At 35.3% G+C, this 16,547-nt stretch overlaps 1 protein-coding gene across 1 annotated transcript in view; it reads left to right on the forward strand.

Moving 5' to 3' along the window:
* Positions 1-8,246: 8,246 nt before the first annotated feature.
* Positions 8,247-16,547, forward strand: part of LOC145673233 (dual specificity protein phosphatase Mpk3-like) — a 95,754-nt gene continuing 87,453 nt past the window's right edge. Inside the window, exon 1 of the mRNA XM_081742729.1 lies at positions 8,247-8,976. Coding sequence (XP_081598855.1) covers positions 8,592-8,976 — 385 coding nt within the window. The 5' untranslated portion in view covers positions 8,247-8,591. The remainder of the gene's footprint in view (positions 8,977-16,547) is intronic.

The raw sequence follows: 16,547 nt of genomic DNA on the forward strand, positions 1-16,547 counted from the left end.
GAACATCTATACGTATGAGTTATGAGTCAATTTACGTGAGTTGTAAAAAAAAAAAAAAATTGATTTACACCTTCAGTTGCATCTGGCAACACTGTGTGGTTCCTAGTGTACTTCAATCGTTGCTTCCTAGTTTAAAAATATATGCATGAACAAGGTTTCATTTTGGTGTAACTATTATTTATGTACTGTTTCCGGTTCAAAAGTTCTACTATCCCAAACTCCGAGTTGTATTGTATATTGGACATCCTGTACAATACGGTATATTCATGTCTCTAGGAAAAATCGGAGTTTCTAACTTACTCCTTTCCTCGCTCAAAGATACAGTGATTTGAAATCAGAAATTTATGGCTACTCATAGAAATTTCATATTCAACCTGTTTCAACGTTTCTAGTGTACGTATGCAGAATACAAACTACTTATTTATTGTCTTCCACACGTACTTGCTAAACGTCAGTTGTTTATGTAATGAAATATTGTATGTGTTTAAAAGTTGTGCATATTGACAGTATTTATGCAAGTTATTTCCTCAAGTTATTTCCTCGTAACGTGTGTCCGTGGATGTTTGTATGTGCGTATCTATACATATACGTATTTATATGATCAACAGAGTTGCGATAGCTTGCGTTAATTCAGAAGTTACTGAACTAATAACCTTCAGAGAGCTTTATTAATTAGTTAGTTCAGTGCAAATGCACTCCAGATATATAAAAAAATTCTATACATTAAAGGAGGAGAATAGAAGTGAAGACCTTGTATTAAATACTTCTGATTATGTATGGGCTACAACGTCATTTAGATAATAGAAGGAAAAAAGTACCTATAAATATGTCAAAAAACATTTTTATATATTACATCATCAGCAGAAGAACTGACCTATTAGAAACATTGGGAGCAGTGGCGTACGCAAGGAAGACTTCTCAATTTTATTACCACCACCCCTTGAGCAAGATGTACAAAAATAAAAAAATTACCATATTAACATACATATATATATATATAAAAAACAACTGAAGTTATATGAACTTGGGGTCTGGAACTCCCCTCTTGACAAACTTCTGCGTACCCAATTGATTGGGAATATCAGTAGGTGTAGTAGACAACAATGACATAGGTAAGGATAGAGATACAGAAAAATTCTTCTCTTCATTAGGAATTTATGTGACCCCGCGTAGCGTAGTAGCTAATGCTCTCGCAGTTGTTGCGAGCGGTCCCGAGTTAGTTTCCCGGTGGAGACACTCGGTTGAAAAGGCATAACAGCTTTTTTCAGGCCAGCCAGTAATCTTGAGTGAGTTTTTTTCCTGAGTTTTCCTCATTTACACCAGGCAAATGCCGGGATGGTATCTAACATACAGATCCCTGGCTGCTTCCCCATTGCTTTTTTTCCTTCTCTCTTCCTCCCATAGTGTACCCGCCAATGCATGTTAATTCTCATACGTGACGGGCTTCAGTCCATACTGGTAATACCCAGAGATGTGTATAAATAAGTAAAATTCCTGGAAATTTGTTTGGAATTTTGAAGAAACCACTAACAGCCCGTTTTGTGAGCTCAAGCTTGCTCCAGCGCCATCTGCTAGCGATCGGCTGAACTACGTCCAGAGTGGCGACGAGCAGCGTGGTCAGTGCGCTACGACGCCCTGTCCCTCAGGAGCTTTCTAGACCTAGTGGTCATCACGTCTTGTTTTCACGTGACTCCCCAGTTTGCCTCATGACGCTGGATGGAGCACCGGCCGGGAATTGAACCCGGGACCACGTGAATGTAAGTCCGACACTTTAACCACTAGACTATTTAACTATTTGTTTTAAAAATCATGAAATAAATAGGAAGAACTACATTTTTTCGGGAATAAGACCTTAGCTTACATCATACTTTTTTTTTTTTTTTTTTTTTTTTTTGGGTATCAACTTAATTGTTCCTCGAAGTTATTATTAGCAATTGGTAGTGCGGCTGTCCATTGCTGTTTACTTACGGACGGGACTACAAGGTTATGCGTCTCATATTGTGGAGTTCCAGGCTATTCTTCTTTCTTAAACAGCCTACTTTTTAATAATAAAAAAAGCACGTTTCATAAACCCTGAATGTCGAAAGCCTGGTTTCTGAATTCCATTCATATGGGTAGACATAGTGACCACACCGTTGAACGTGTAAAACGAAATAAGACTATTTTAACAACAAAACAAAACAAAAAAAATAATAATAATAAACTATAAGTTTTCGAATTATCCCCCTACACTCAAAAATTAAGAGTACCTTAGTTCACTGGAAATTGAAAAATCGAAAAACTATTTTCTCGAAAGTTTCGTACATATTTCACATATAAATAAGAATTAAGAATTGAGTAGTAATGACCCAGTGATAGAGGGCTTACTGCGTGTGTGAGTCCGTAGTTTTCCCATCGCCAAATGGGTAGTCTAGGGTTTTCCTCTTTCTTCATTCTACTATTTTACTCAATATCATCATCGCTATCTCTCTTAGTCTCAGTGCATAATAGTAGGGCGTTAAACTAGAACTTTAATTTACTTCTGTATCTTTTTGTATATCCTTGATTACTTTCAGTACACTAATTAATATCTTATGCTTCCAATTACCTTAAACTCAGTTTTCCACTTTAGTTTCCTTATTTATTTTCCCAGAGAATCTTTTGTTTGGTATCCGAAACATAATGAGCTGTTTTGTAGTAATGGTTGGTTCTGCAGTCTTTTTTTTTTTTTTTTTTTTTTTTCTAGGTCCGATTTCTCAGGATGTGACATCACTGCTTGTTCCAAGAAACTCTCAGCCGCTCTCCTACACATTTCATGACAGAGTTCGAACAATTGTTTCTCTTCTTTTTGCTCTCAAGTCCTTAACAACCTCAAATTGGATATTTTCTATTTCTTTACCCAGTCGCCTTTCCATTCCTTATATCATATACTCCCTTCTTAGATTCGTACAAAAATATTATAAACCTACAATTATTTTTACTTACTTCTTTTTCTTTTCAACATATATCGTTATGTATTCTTTTGCACAACACTTTCGTTGCACTGTTTTTCTCTTATCATGTGCTATTTAACTTCTAATACTCTTTGTGTTTTCATCAGTGTTAATTCTTTTTCAGACCTTATTTTCACTAATATTTTTGAACATTTTTTCCCGCAACTCATGCTTTCTCAGTTATTTTATCTTACTACTTCATCTGTAGTTTAATGTATGCAAAGTTTAATATGGTCCTACCGACCTTTAATATGCATTAGGGATGGCCACTTCCGGAAAAAGAGTTTTCCGGTTTCCGGAAATCACACTTTCCGTTTTCCGTTTTACCGGAAAAATTTCCGTCTTCCGCTTTTCCGGAAAATTTTCCGTCTTCCGTTTTTCCGGAAAAATTTCCATCTTCCGTTTTCAATTTTCCGGTTTCCGGAAAAAAATATTTTCCGTTTTCCGTTTTTCCGGAAAATGTGGCCATCCCTAGTATGCATACCTATTATTTAACTTAATTTATATGCTTTCCTTCGCATTTTCATACGAATCGACTTATCATTTTATTATTTTCTGCATTCTTTAGTATCCAAACTTCCAACTTTCTTACTGTCAACATTCTCAGTTCTCACTTCGATCAGCACAAGGACATGATCTGAGAAAATGTACACTTAGGTATGATATCTTCGTTCGTATTTTCGAGATTTTAATACATACTGTCTTCTCTTGTGCTGGTTAAACCAAATTTTTCCGTTACGAACGAGCTTCATCTCAGAAAAATGTAAATTCATCTCTTCTTTCGCCCAAATTATCTATATTGTTCCTACTACTATATCTTTCTCCAGTGGTTTATTTGTGGATTTTGTAGAAGGGGGGAATATTTATAAAGAATTGCTACCAAAACATGCAGTTGAATTATTGTACTTTAAAACAGATTATGTAGCCTATGAAAGGGGGGAAATATCTGTCCAGGCTGGGAAGACTGAATTAAACTTAGAGACAGTGAAGTCAAGACTTAGAAGGGGGGAAATTTCCAGGCTTCCCTGGCTACAAATAAATCCCTGTCTTTCTCTTCTTTCTCTAAATCAAGATTAAAATGTCCCATTAGAAGTATCTCTGGCTTTTATCTCTGTCTTTGGTATCCTCTATTTTCTCAAAATTTGCATCTACTTTTTTCAGTTACTGGAAGTGGTGCTAATTTCTGAATAATTTTAGGGCCTGTGTGTATATTGGGAGGGCGACGCTGGTACATCCATTTCGTTTTCCGATATCGTATCTAAACATAAATATCCAAATCCTGGGAGAAAGGGAACAAAAGTATTAGCACCTGTATTCTGCATATCTTTAGTAAATTCACTAATAAGCTCAATAGATACGTTGTGCTATAAATGAGAAACTGAAATCGGCATTGATCATTTTATTGTATTTACCAGTAACTGCCACTTCTTTAAAATTATCGAAACAAATGAACAAAAGTATATTAATCTTTACGTGACTATTTTGGATTTGTAAACTGAAATTTATTCTTTAAACATATAGTCTCTACTTCAACTACAGGAAAATGCTTTAAGAAGTCCTTTTTCACTCTCAATAAATGCGTAAAATTCCTTACAAATAAATTTCAAATTTTCCCTGATACAGTCCCTGTCATCTCTTTAAAATTATCTGAACAGATGATGGTGAAAGATGACAGTTTGGATTTACGGAATGAAAGTTACTTCTTAAATCTATACTTCGAACTAGATGAAATTGCTTCGAACTAGATACAAATTTGAAAAATCCGGTCATAAAGGGACTGGTAAGAAGTTTGTCTGGTCACCGGCTTTAATCAAAATTACAGCAACATTTCAGGCCAGGCCGGTTGAAAACTGGCCAGTTGGCAACCCTACTTAGCATTAATTATATCCTTATAATCAATATATTTCTACTCTCCTTACCTCTTCTTTTCGACTCGTAAACAAAATTACTCCCATGCCATTATTACCGCCTTGTTCATTGCATTAATAACATATCCTTTAGTCTTCATCACTGTTTTTGATCTAACTTCACAAAATTCCTACCATTCATTGAATCTCCTCTTTGATATTTTCTAATTTTCCTTTGTGTAACACGGTATATAATTATATGTTCCTGTTATAAATATTTTCCTTTTCTTGCCTTTTTTATCAGCAATTTTCTGCACATTGTTATTTTTCCAGAGACTCTACAAAGAACCCCGCTTTCAAACCTAATAACGCCAAACATCTCATTCTGTGCGTGAGCTCCCTCGTGACTGAGCGGTTAGCGTAACGCGCCTTTGGCGTGGGAGACCTGGGTTCGAATACTTTTAAATAAAGGAATACTTTTTTATTTTCTGCGGAAAAACGGTTTTAGGGGCAAAAGCCCCACCCAAAATTTTGAAATTTGGCGCCCGAAAAGCCAAAAGAAGTGGACCGAAGTGAATGAAATTCTGCACAGATATTGTAGACGTAAAATGAGGTAATATAGGTTTCGTATTTTCTTGGGAAAATGCAGTTGACTGGGTTACGGACCTTCTAAACCATTGATTACGAAATATCAAAAGTGTAAATAAGTATACGTCAGAAGTTCCTAAAATATTTGGAAAATTGCAACGAAACTTCGTATAGGGACAATTTGCAAAACAATAAACGTCTTTTAATTTGTGTGGAAAAACAGTGTTGGGGCCTAGGCCCACTCCGAAGAAAAGTAAATGTTACCGTAATAGCGCAGGAAGGTGTGGACTGAAGCAAATGAAATAGTGTGTAGATATTATATATGTAAAATAAGGCCTTTCGTGTTTCTCAAGTGTCCTTATCCGATATCTACACACAATTTCATTCCCTTCGGTACACTCCTTTCGCCACCCAACATTTTTTTCTTCAGGAAAATAGGGAACACGTATTCCCTCATCTTACTTCTACAATATTTGTGCATAATTTCATTCACTTTGCTCCACTTCTTCTTGATTTTCGGACGACAACTTTAAAAATTTTGGGTGGGATCTTTTGCCTCTAAAAGTGTTTCCGCAGAAAATTTATTTTATTTATTTATATTTTATTTTTTATTTATTTATTATTATTATTATTATTATTATTATTATTTTACATATTGTCAGTACACAAAGTTTCGTTGCAATTCTTCATGTCCTTTAGGCACTCCTGACATACTGTTATTAGCACTTTTGATATTTCATGATCAAAGGTTTGGAGGGGTCCGTGCCCCACCCATTTTTTTTTTTTTTTTTTTAAGGAAAATACGAAACTCGTATTCCCTCATTTTACGTCTATAATATCTGTGCACAATTTCATTAACTTAGCTCTTCTTCTTCTTGCCTTTCGAGCGTCAACTTTCAAAATTTTGGCACTGGAGCAAATCAAGCAGGAGTTGAGTGGGACATGTCCCCTCCAATCTTGGAACTGGGGGGAATGTCCCCTCAATATACCGATTTGAAATGTGTTTTGCCGGAGAAATTTGTTGATTTTTTGTCCAATTGCCATAGGAACGTGAAATGAAATTGATGTCCCCCCAGAATAAGTATCAAATCTGCCCGACTCCCAACGTTGAAGACAACTCTGCTCCTCTGATCCTCCACAACATTGTTTTTCAAGTTCATAAATATTTTGGACATCGCAATATCTATATCTACATCTATATCTATATCTATATCTATATCTATATCTATATCTATATCTATATCTATATCTATATCTATATCTATATCTATATCTATATCTATATCTATATGTGTATCTATATCTGTATCTATATCTATATCTATATCTATATCTATATCTATATCTATATCTATATCTATATCTATATCTATATCTATATCTATATATGGCAACGGTCTTACCCGTGCCTCCCAATGTTGAGGACAGATTTTCGCCGCTGAATTTTGGGTGGGGGATTTTCCAACTAAAACCGTTTTTCCGCAGAAAATAAAAAGCCCGTATTGGTTTATTTATTTATTTTATTTTATTTTATTTTATTTTATTTTATTTTATTTTTGCGTATTTTCCCTACACAAAGTTTTGTTCCAACTCTTCATGTCCTTTAGGCACTCCTGACATACTGTTATTAGCACTTTGGATTTTGATTTTGTTATTTGATATCAAAGGTTTGAAGGGGCCCGTGCCCCACCCAAACGTTTTTTCAAGGAAAATATTTTGTTTGCTTTTCTATTACATAGATGTTTTTAAATGGGACATCTTAGTTTTTCATGACACTTGAACTTCTTCTGTCAAAATTAGATTTGCGGATTATAGGGGCGGCACGTGAAAGTATTGCCCAGAGCGGCAAAACTGCTAGCGCCGGCCATATATATGACCAATGGCTTTTTGTTGAGCAAAATGTCTCAAGGAGTATGGGATAACTGACAATAAATTAAACCCAAACTTGTAAGCTTCCACATAATCATATAGCCTACATGTAACCTTTTTCGTATTTCTTGGTGCTGAATCGGTAAAAAAAAATAGGTGAACTAACCTTAAGAAAAATTTTCCCTCGATTGATTAACCCTTAAACGGGATAACGAACTAAAAGAAAACTGCACACTACATCATGGCAGTGTAGGCTGTTGAGGGAAGTTACATTGGTAAATAAAAATGTAAATGTTATCGCAACAAGCTTAGGGAGAAGAAAGCTTAATTAATGTACTAATTGTTAGTATATTAAATAATCTTTCTCCTCCCTATAATATTTAATTTTTTGTTTTACCAATGTAATTTCCCTCAAGAGCCGCCACTTGCACAAAAATGCGCTATATGCACAAAGCTAGAATAGAGAGTTTCGTTTTGACTCTGGAGCTGAAGGTGTTTATCTAGATATAAACTGACAAGAAAGATTTCACACATTCTACGCTATAATCATATGATGAAAGATGAATTTCATTTTCTAATCTGATTGCGTCACGTTAAACAAGCTAACAAACAAGCATTATAATTGTGTAGCTATAATTAGCTAAGATTATTTGAGCTTGAAATTGGTGTTCAAGGAAAAACAAAATGTTGACTTGCTACTACAGTAGGTTGAGAAAAATCAAAGAGATCCATTGTCACAGTTGTTGGCAAAATTTTCGATTTCCTTGACCGAGGATTGAAAAGGAAAAAATAAAACCCACTCAAAACACCTACGCGTTTCGACTATGCGTACAACATCCTTCATCCTCGTATTCCTCCAATTCTAGTCAATGAATTACGTCACAAAGCGCTTGTTGAGTCATTGGCTGATCTGCGGACACGTGACCTCACTTCTTGCCTGCAGGAAGATGGGAATGTAATGAATGTACTGTAGGAAGCTTCCAAAACTGGCGGGGAGGGGCGGCATCAGATCCTGTGTGAACAGCGCAAGAGGATGTGCTTCTGCCAGTGTTGTGGACGGCATGTGTGGGGAAGGTGGTGTTGAAGCTTTTGGTTCAGTGATGTTTGTGTGGTATGTGAAATATCGTGTTATGATGAGCAGCTCAACGTTTGATGTATTACTGAAGCGATGACAAAGGAGGATCTCTTATAGTTTCTAAGTACGAACGGCACCATATATACAGTGGAAAGAAATAATAATGTTTTAGTTGAGGTGAACTTGAAAACTATATTTTAAGTAAACAAATTGCGTTGAGTGTACACACACTGTTAAGATATGATAACCGAAGATGGTGACCAAATGGCCATGGAAGGAGAGTTCTTCATTACCGCGGACTGGCTACTTCAAGAACTGAGATCAAACGCCTCCGGACTTGTTATTCTGGACTGCAGAAGTTCGAATGAGTTCGCTGAATCTCATATAAGGCATGCGGTGAATTTTAGCATTCCGAGTATTATGCTTAGGCGACTTGCAGCGGGAAAAATTGACTTACCGTCCACCATAAAGTGTATAGATCTTAAAGACAAGATAATGGGTGCTTATAAGAAAGGCTTGTTTGTTTTGTATGGCGGTACAGAGCAGAATATTTCGCCGAGTGATACTCTCCACGTCCTGGCTAAGCGCCTCCAACAAGATGGCTGCCGAGTAATGTGTTTAGAAGGTATGTTTTTGTGTATATTTTTCCCGTTAAGACTTATTTATTTAAAAACTTATTTAATATATGTTTTATAAAATTAATATAGTTTGAAGGAGCGTACTTATTTATAAGATGGCAGTGCTGCGTGCTTCCTGTTTGGGGTATTTAATTGAGATAACGCGAAAATTTTGCTCTGTGAATTTTTTTTCTTTAGCGTCAATAGTATACATAATTTATAGTACCTGAGTTTCTTTGTTGTCGAACACAGAACTTTGTGAGTGAAGAATATAATTTGCTATTTTCGATCTTGTTTCGTGTAGGTGGGGTTTCACAATCAAGTAAAGGAGGTGGTTTTTGTAAACATTTATTTGACACTCGCCGCATGACAGGATGTTCGCATCACATGCACTCCACCTTCACCAGAACGCTAAATGGAGGATTATACCATTTCGCGCCTCGGGGGGCAGAATGATGTTTGTCCGTGAAGGCTGTAGTGAAAGAGCAGCAGAAAGTATAAGGGCAATCAACGTTGTTAGGTGTTGGAGTGGGAGAAATTTCATTGTTTGTTATTGTGAATGAATTGTAAGATTGTTCAATGAATTTGCCTTCGATAGCGCTGCTCTCAAGATGTATTTCACGTGCTTTGTTTACAAAAGCACAACTACGTGCGAATTGATCAATAATTTAAATAGTTTTCGCTGTTGAAGAATATTTCTATGGTTTGCAGTAATTTTTATGATTATTTCTGGAGTAGCTTGTTTTGTTTTTTTTAATGTTAGCAGAGACAGCATTGGTATTGATGCTTCCTAAAGTATTACGGGTTATGCACGGATTCTAAGGAATATCGGAATGATGTCTAAAATCTCCCCACACCCCAACCAGTGATGATCTCAGTTCAAAGGTAAATATCCCCCTCCCGGAGCCATATTTCCGTTCATGTTTAATGTGAGTTACCAATACATTTACACTACATATATATATATATTTTACCCTCGTGTCTTGAACGTTCTCTCCGGTGAAGATCGGAAAAAATCACTGCTTTCAACGCATATAAGGTTAAATACAGTTGTCATGAGTGGAAAACACATCGGTATCAGTATTTATTTTTGACCTTTTAGACTAACGTTCGATTTTTCTGAATCGAATATCCGTATTATGCTGGGCTAGCACATGAAGTTTCTGAGTCCTCTGAATGCGAAGCTGGGACGATTCATTGATCATTGAGCTATTCCATTGAAGATGTCATTATTATCATTACTTTATAGTATTGCTCGGCATTTGTCTTTTTGGGTAATTATTATTCATAAATAAATATGCTGGACTTCCATTCTAAAGGTTAATGTCATTGATAAAGTTTTCAAGAATATCATAGCTATTTGTATGATGTTTAAATTAAAAGAAAAAGCAATCAAATTAAAAAAAGAAAAAAGGTAATCATACTGCATAAAGTAGGGTTTACCATTAACTTGGAATCATTTTCTGTGCGCATGATCGTGGGTTTCACTTCCGGTGGTAGTACTTTAGATAAAAACCCGAATGGTGATTCGGATCTCGTCTCATGTAGCCTATCTCTGATTCTTAAGAAGGATGCTAACCTTACGATGTGTTAAGTCAGTTGGAAACATTCTGCACTGAAATAATAATGATAATAAAAGCCCATGTTGATAAAATGTTGCCGTTTTTAATGAAATTGTTTTTCATTAATGTGTATTTAAATACATCTGGCTAAACTGCTCATGTTTAACTTATTAGTAGTATTTAAATAGTAGCTTTTTGAGGGGTTTGGAGGTATTTACATCATAGGAGTCTGAAATAATTCAGAAAGTGTAGCGCCTGTTACACATTTTGGTACTAAAGTGATGCCTCGTCATATCGCATGATAAATGAAAGTGAGAAATAGGAGCATGGCTGTACTGCCAAACTATTTTGTTATTGTTGTGAGCAGTGGCGTACACAACGGGGAGCAGGGGATCGGGCTTAACTCGTGAGCAAGATGGAAAAATAAATGTTCTCTCTCTCTCTCTCTCTCTCTCTCTCTCTCTCTCTCTCTCTATATATATATATATATATATATATATATATATATATATATATATATATATATATATAAAATATAGATTCAGTACCGTCATTTTAGATTTTGCTTGGGGGGAGGCAAGACTCTTTGATATAAGTAAAATTTCGCGTCTTTCACTGATTTACTATTATTATATTGATAAAATCTATATACATCTCAAACTCAGGGGGGTAATTTCCTTTCCCTAAGTGACGCCCCTGTATAGATTGATCATGCTTTTTCTCAAAAGATATGAAATTGAGACCTTGAACACCCCCATGACAAAATTTTTGCGACAGAGGAGTCATGTTGTTGATTTCATTGTGGAGGCTGCAAGATTTATTTTTTGAGTTGAGGGGGATGAGGTCTAGTAGTTACGCACCTTCTTAGAGTGGTTATATTTCTTCCAAAGTGCTGCTGCCGTTTCTTTTGTGTCAAAATTTGTAGAACATTACCATTGCGGGACCTTCATATTTATTTATGAGTGACTTTACCAAGAGTACGTTGGAGATTTGTATCCAGTATTTGCAGCTTAAGGGGTTAAAAAAAAAAGTAGTATGAAGCTCCTATTTTTTCCATATGAATGTTCTGGTAACTGATTCGACCCCTATGTTCCCTGACAAAATGTTGCAAGAATAACTTGCGGTGAAAATAGTAACAATAATAAGAAAGAAAAGAAGTTATTTTCAAATGCGAAATGTTTTATTTTATAGTATCATTTCCTATCGCTTCAAACTATGGAAAGAAAATATTTGCCTGATAACCTTATTGTTGTAAAAAGAGTTAGAGCATTAAGTAAATTTTGTTACCCATTTCCCTCAAAAGCTACCATTGGCTGAGCGTTGTTTTCATTGACTGTGCTCCTGATAGATGATCAGATTGTTTTAAAGACACTACACTATTTATCTCTTGATCCTATTCCTATGTTTGTCATAATCGTCAAGACGTGATATAACTTAGTAGTAATATTTTTAATTATAAAAGCGAATTGTCATCATATTATTCTGGAATGTTATACAACCTAGCTTAAGAGATCTGTAATGTTGGTTGTAGGAAAGCAAGGGGCACAAGAATTACTGGTATACTGAAAATATCGTGGTATTTTCCACTGTCCTAACAATAACAAATACGCTACTAGGTACCGCTACATGCCCCATCACTTGTGTGCTTGACGCTAATAAGAGTAGCTATTTGCAGGATTGTTGTGTATAACTGTGTCCTTAAATAGTCTAGTTGAATTAAAAAGTGTGGTATTCATTTTCGAGTGGTTGAGGGGCAAAGTCCAAGTAAATTTGTCAAATGTAAATGATTACCTTTAATTAAGCATAATGTTAACTTACAGAGGGCCGAGAGCTAAACCGTAAGTACTCTACTATCCAAAATAAAGGAATAATAAATACCAATATTCAAAATTGGTGGTGGTCTAGTGCTTGATGGGTGATGAAACAAGATGATTAGTATCTGTCCGATATGTCTTTTTTTTCTTTAGTCAGCTGCATAATTTGGCTACTAATACATTCTTAGTCGTATAGCGGGTAGTTAATTTGTTCTGCAAAATATGAGAGACTATCTCAGAAGCATCTGGCAACTGCTTATTAATAACAGAAGATCGTTAATTGGATGTTTTGTATTTCATTGATTCCCCCATCCCACCTTATTCGCCGTAAGCGAGAAGGGATTAGGAGGATCGTACTGCGTAAATACTGTATTGTGGAATATTAATTTTGTAAAAATGCGCCGAGAGACTGCGTACGGTTCACTTGGAGAAGATTTTTATCGTCCTGGGTTTTTCTAAATTTCGTTGTATAGTAGAGTTCAAGGGAGAATGTCACTGTTATTACGTGCTCGTTTTAAGTCTGGGTGTCTGAGCATATCCAGATTATGTTTGTAACAAGATATTGTATATCTATTTTCATTTTTTAAGGCTTAACTGTGCGATTTGGTACATATATAGTACATAAATAACAGTTTCTTCCAGAAGAATATGATCTGTAAATTATTATTGGCAACATATGACAGAGTGCGAATATGACGTTCACTTTCGTGAGTTGCAGGGAAAGGGGAAGCGCAAAGTTTGTTCCCTATGGTTTACATGGGCGATTGTTCGGATACAAGTGAATAATAATAATAATAATAATAATAATAATAATAATAATAATAATAATAATAATAATAATAATAAATTAAAGAAAGAAAAGAGAGAAACGTGAATTCCTGCTTTAGGCAGGTAAACGTGCTGGCTCTCTTAGAATTTAATTTTTATGATAACTGGAGAGGAAGACACCTTAACTAAGTGTTGCTTTCATATCGATCAATTAAGCAGAAACAATCTATCATTGAATAATTAATTTACGATTCACACCGTCCGTTTCACGTCAGTCATAACATTCACGGTATTGTTAAACACTACGTATTTAGAATATTGCGAAGACGATTTACTTTCTCTGTGATCATTTGTATTGATCATAATGTGGAGAATTATTTAGCTTAACCAGTGATCGAAACCTTTATCAAGTTGTTATAATGAAGCAAGTGTTAAAGTCGTTTAGCGAATGATGATAAAATATAGATGATTATGTTTTCGTTAATGCCGAATAACTTAATAATCATTTTATCTTAGCTCATTGTTGGTTTTGGCGTTCTTGCTTTATTTCCAGAATCTAAGAAAAATCCGATTATACAGGATGGTCCAAAACTAGGTATACGCCCCTCCATTGATCAAGTATAACATTCTAGTTTATGGGCTTATTTGATTCGGCTCTTCCGAGCTTAAGATGTAAGTAAGAACAAATAATAAAGAAACTAAGTCTACCTGATGGATAGATAACAAAAGTGATATACAGAAAATGCAATGAGCTGATCAGTACGGTATTGTATACCTACTGCTGGGCTACCCTGTATTACTACCGGAACCTAAGCTCTTTAAAATTATGGTCTTCTAAGGGATTGGAGGACTTTCGTGACCTTTTGAGTCTCCGGATATCGATGATAATGTCCATCGTTCCCAAGTCATAATCACTGGAACGCGTTTTTTTTTTTTTCATGATGCGCAAAACAAAAGAAATGTTATTTTCTTGTCAGTTAAGCATCTTATAATCGGAATCTCAGGCTCTTTTCAAAGATCAATTTTTTGTGTAAATATTCCAAATGTGGACTATAGGGAAGTGAATATAAGCCTCGTAGCCTGCGTCGGAGAGATTGTTATATAAATAAACTCTGGTAAAGACAGTAAAAGGGATCACGCCATATTGGTAGTCACCGCTAAAGTCGCGTTACTTTTGAAGGTGTTAACAGATTGACTATTAATCAACTCGGCCAAGTAATCGCTCTGTCTGTGCAAAAGAAAGGAAAGTAAGAAGTTAATTGTGTGGAGTAACGGATGGACGTGCTAACAATACAGTTTCGTAAGTCACACTAAATAATCTCAATAAATAGCTAACATTCTTTACACACAGAGAAGGTATTTCCATGAGTTGCTAGTTCAGTGCTATAAACTTGATATAAATTTAACAAGTTTATGTTTATTGCCATCAGGACTAGTATAAAAACGAACATCTACCGTCAGTAGTACTTTATATCTTTTATGTCAGTGGAATTTAAAATCTCTCGCATAATCAGTATGCTAGGTCGACCGGCAAGTTGAAAGGTAGCCCCGTCCGCTATGTGTCATACTGTTTATATTATGATCATTGTATTGTTCTATGATTCCCTCTTGCGGGCATGCGAACATAGAGTAAGACTGAGACTGACATTTGAAATTGAATGAAAAGTATCCCTCAAACCTAATTAGGTTGGCTACTCGCGCAGTATTCAAAGATTTCAAGAATCAATTGGTCCCAGAAGTATTCTCTAAGTGCAATGTACGTTTATGCACAGTAAAACGGGTACAAAAGTTTATTGAAATTAGCACTGGCTCATATCCCGGGGGGATGAGGCGGACATGTCCTCTCCGATCTTGGAACTGGGGCGCTTCCCCCAATAATCCGATTTGAAGTGTGTTTTTTTTGGGGGGGGATGTGATGATTTGTGTCCGATTGTCACAAAGGAAAGTAAGATGAAATTCATGTGTTGCCAGGATAATCCTCAAATCTGCCCGCCTCCTAATGTTGAAAATGACTCTGCTCCCTGATCCTCCACAGGATTGCTTTCCAACTTCACAAATATTTTGAGCATCGCTAAACAAACAAACAAACAAAAGAAAGAAAGAAATGAAAAGAAAAAATAAAACTGTCTTACTTGTCCCCCTCCCCCCAATGTTGAAGACAGATTTGCGCCGCTGGAAATGACATTAAAAAAGTGCCGAATCGATTGCATTGAACGATACGTTTATGTTATTTTTTAATTTGTAGATCGTACTACTGGCGAACTGTAAATTTCAACGTGGCATCATCTATTGACGAATATTGCTAATTTGCCTAAATGTATTGTTTCTTGTTTATTGTTATTGTTTTAAGGTTAAGAGTACGAATTCATAACGAAATATTAAAAATAGAGAGGCAGAATGTACAATAATGACAATGATAGTAAATAAAATAACATTGGATGTGTTTTAATTAGTGATAGTTGGGGTTTAATTATTATTGGTTATCGTAATTCCCCTTTGATATTGTTATTTTAATTTCCTGTACTGGTCATTGAAGTCTACGAGGTGTTCTAAACTAAGTTCTGTTCCGAATTCAATCTTTCTTGAGAACGGACGACTCATGCTGCGGAGGAAGAGAAGGTCCGGGAAAGTGTAATTTTGATAACTTTCTGTTCATTACAAAATAAATACAAATATTAATTAAAACGTAGTTAACAAGGAGCTAAGACAACATGATAAGTTATCATTAATCGCTGAGTTCATTTTTTTCTAGTCTCTGCCTTAACCTAGATTTTTGGGTAATTCATATTCTGGTCGCATTGTAATTTTTATGCATGGCAACACTGAAAATTCTTCCAATTCGTATTTTCGGGTGTATAATAACATTATCTATTATTGTTTTAAGTTACATTTCATTATCTCTTTTCACTTACGAGAAACGGGCAAAAGAAAAGTGGTTAGCTTTTTGTATCATTTTTAGTAGTCTACCCCTATTTAAGGCTTCTCAGTTCTGTGATGGAGCCGTTGGAATCGAACTGTTGCTGCAAGTGTTGTTAAAATTCTAATAATTAATTATTCAAACATTAGATTATTCCAATATTGCTTATCTTCCTCTAATGAATGATTTAGTCAAAAATCGATTGAATCTGAAAATATCTTGTAATAATATATATATATTTTTTTTAAATCTTTCAAAACCACTGCTGTTGTAGAAATTTACTGAAAAGGAAAAAAAATGTTGCTGGGGTAAAATAGGACTAATATTAAAGTATTGGGTGCGATTGATCGTAATATATTATAGTATACCTTTCTCCTGATATCCAGAAGCACCTCGACTTTAGGAAATTTGCTCTTCACTTTATTTTAGTTTCACATCTTCATTTCACTTCTCACCCCTTTCAAAAGACCATGTTAGTACATTTTATAGGTTTTTTTTTTTTTTTTTTTTTTTTAAGT

This window comes from Thermobia domestica, chromosome 16 (genome assembly GCF_964235325.1).
Source record: "Thermobia domestica chromosome 16, izTheDome1.hap1.1, whole genome shotgun sequence".
In the NCBI taxonomy this organism is placed as follows: domain Eukaryota; kingdom Metazoa; phylum Arthropoda; class Insecta; order Zygentoma; family Lepismatidae; genus Thermobia; species Thermobia domestica.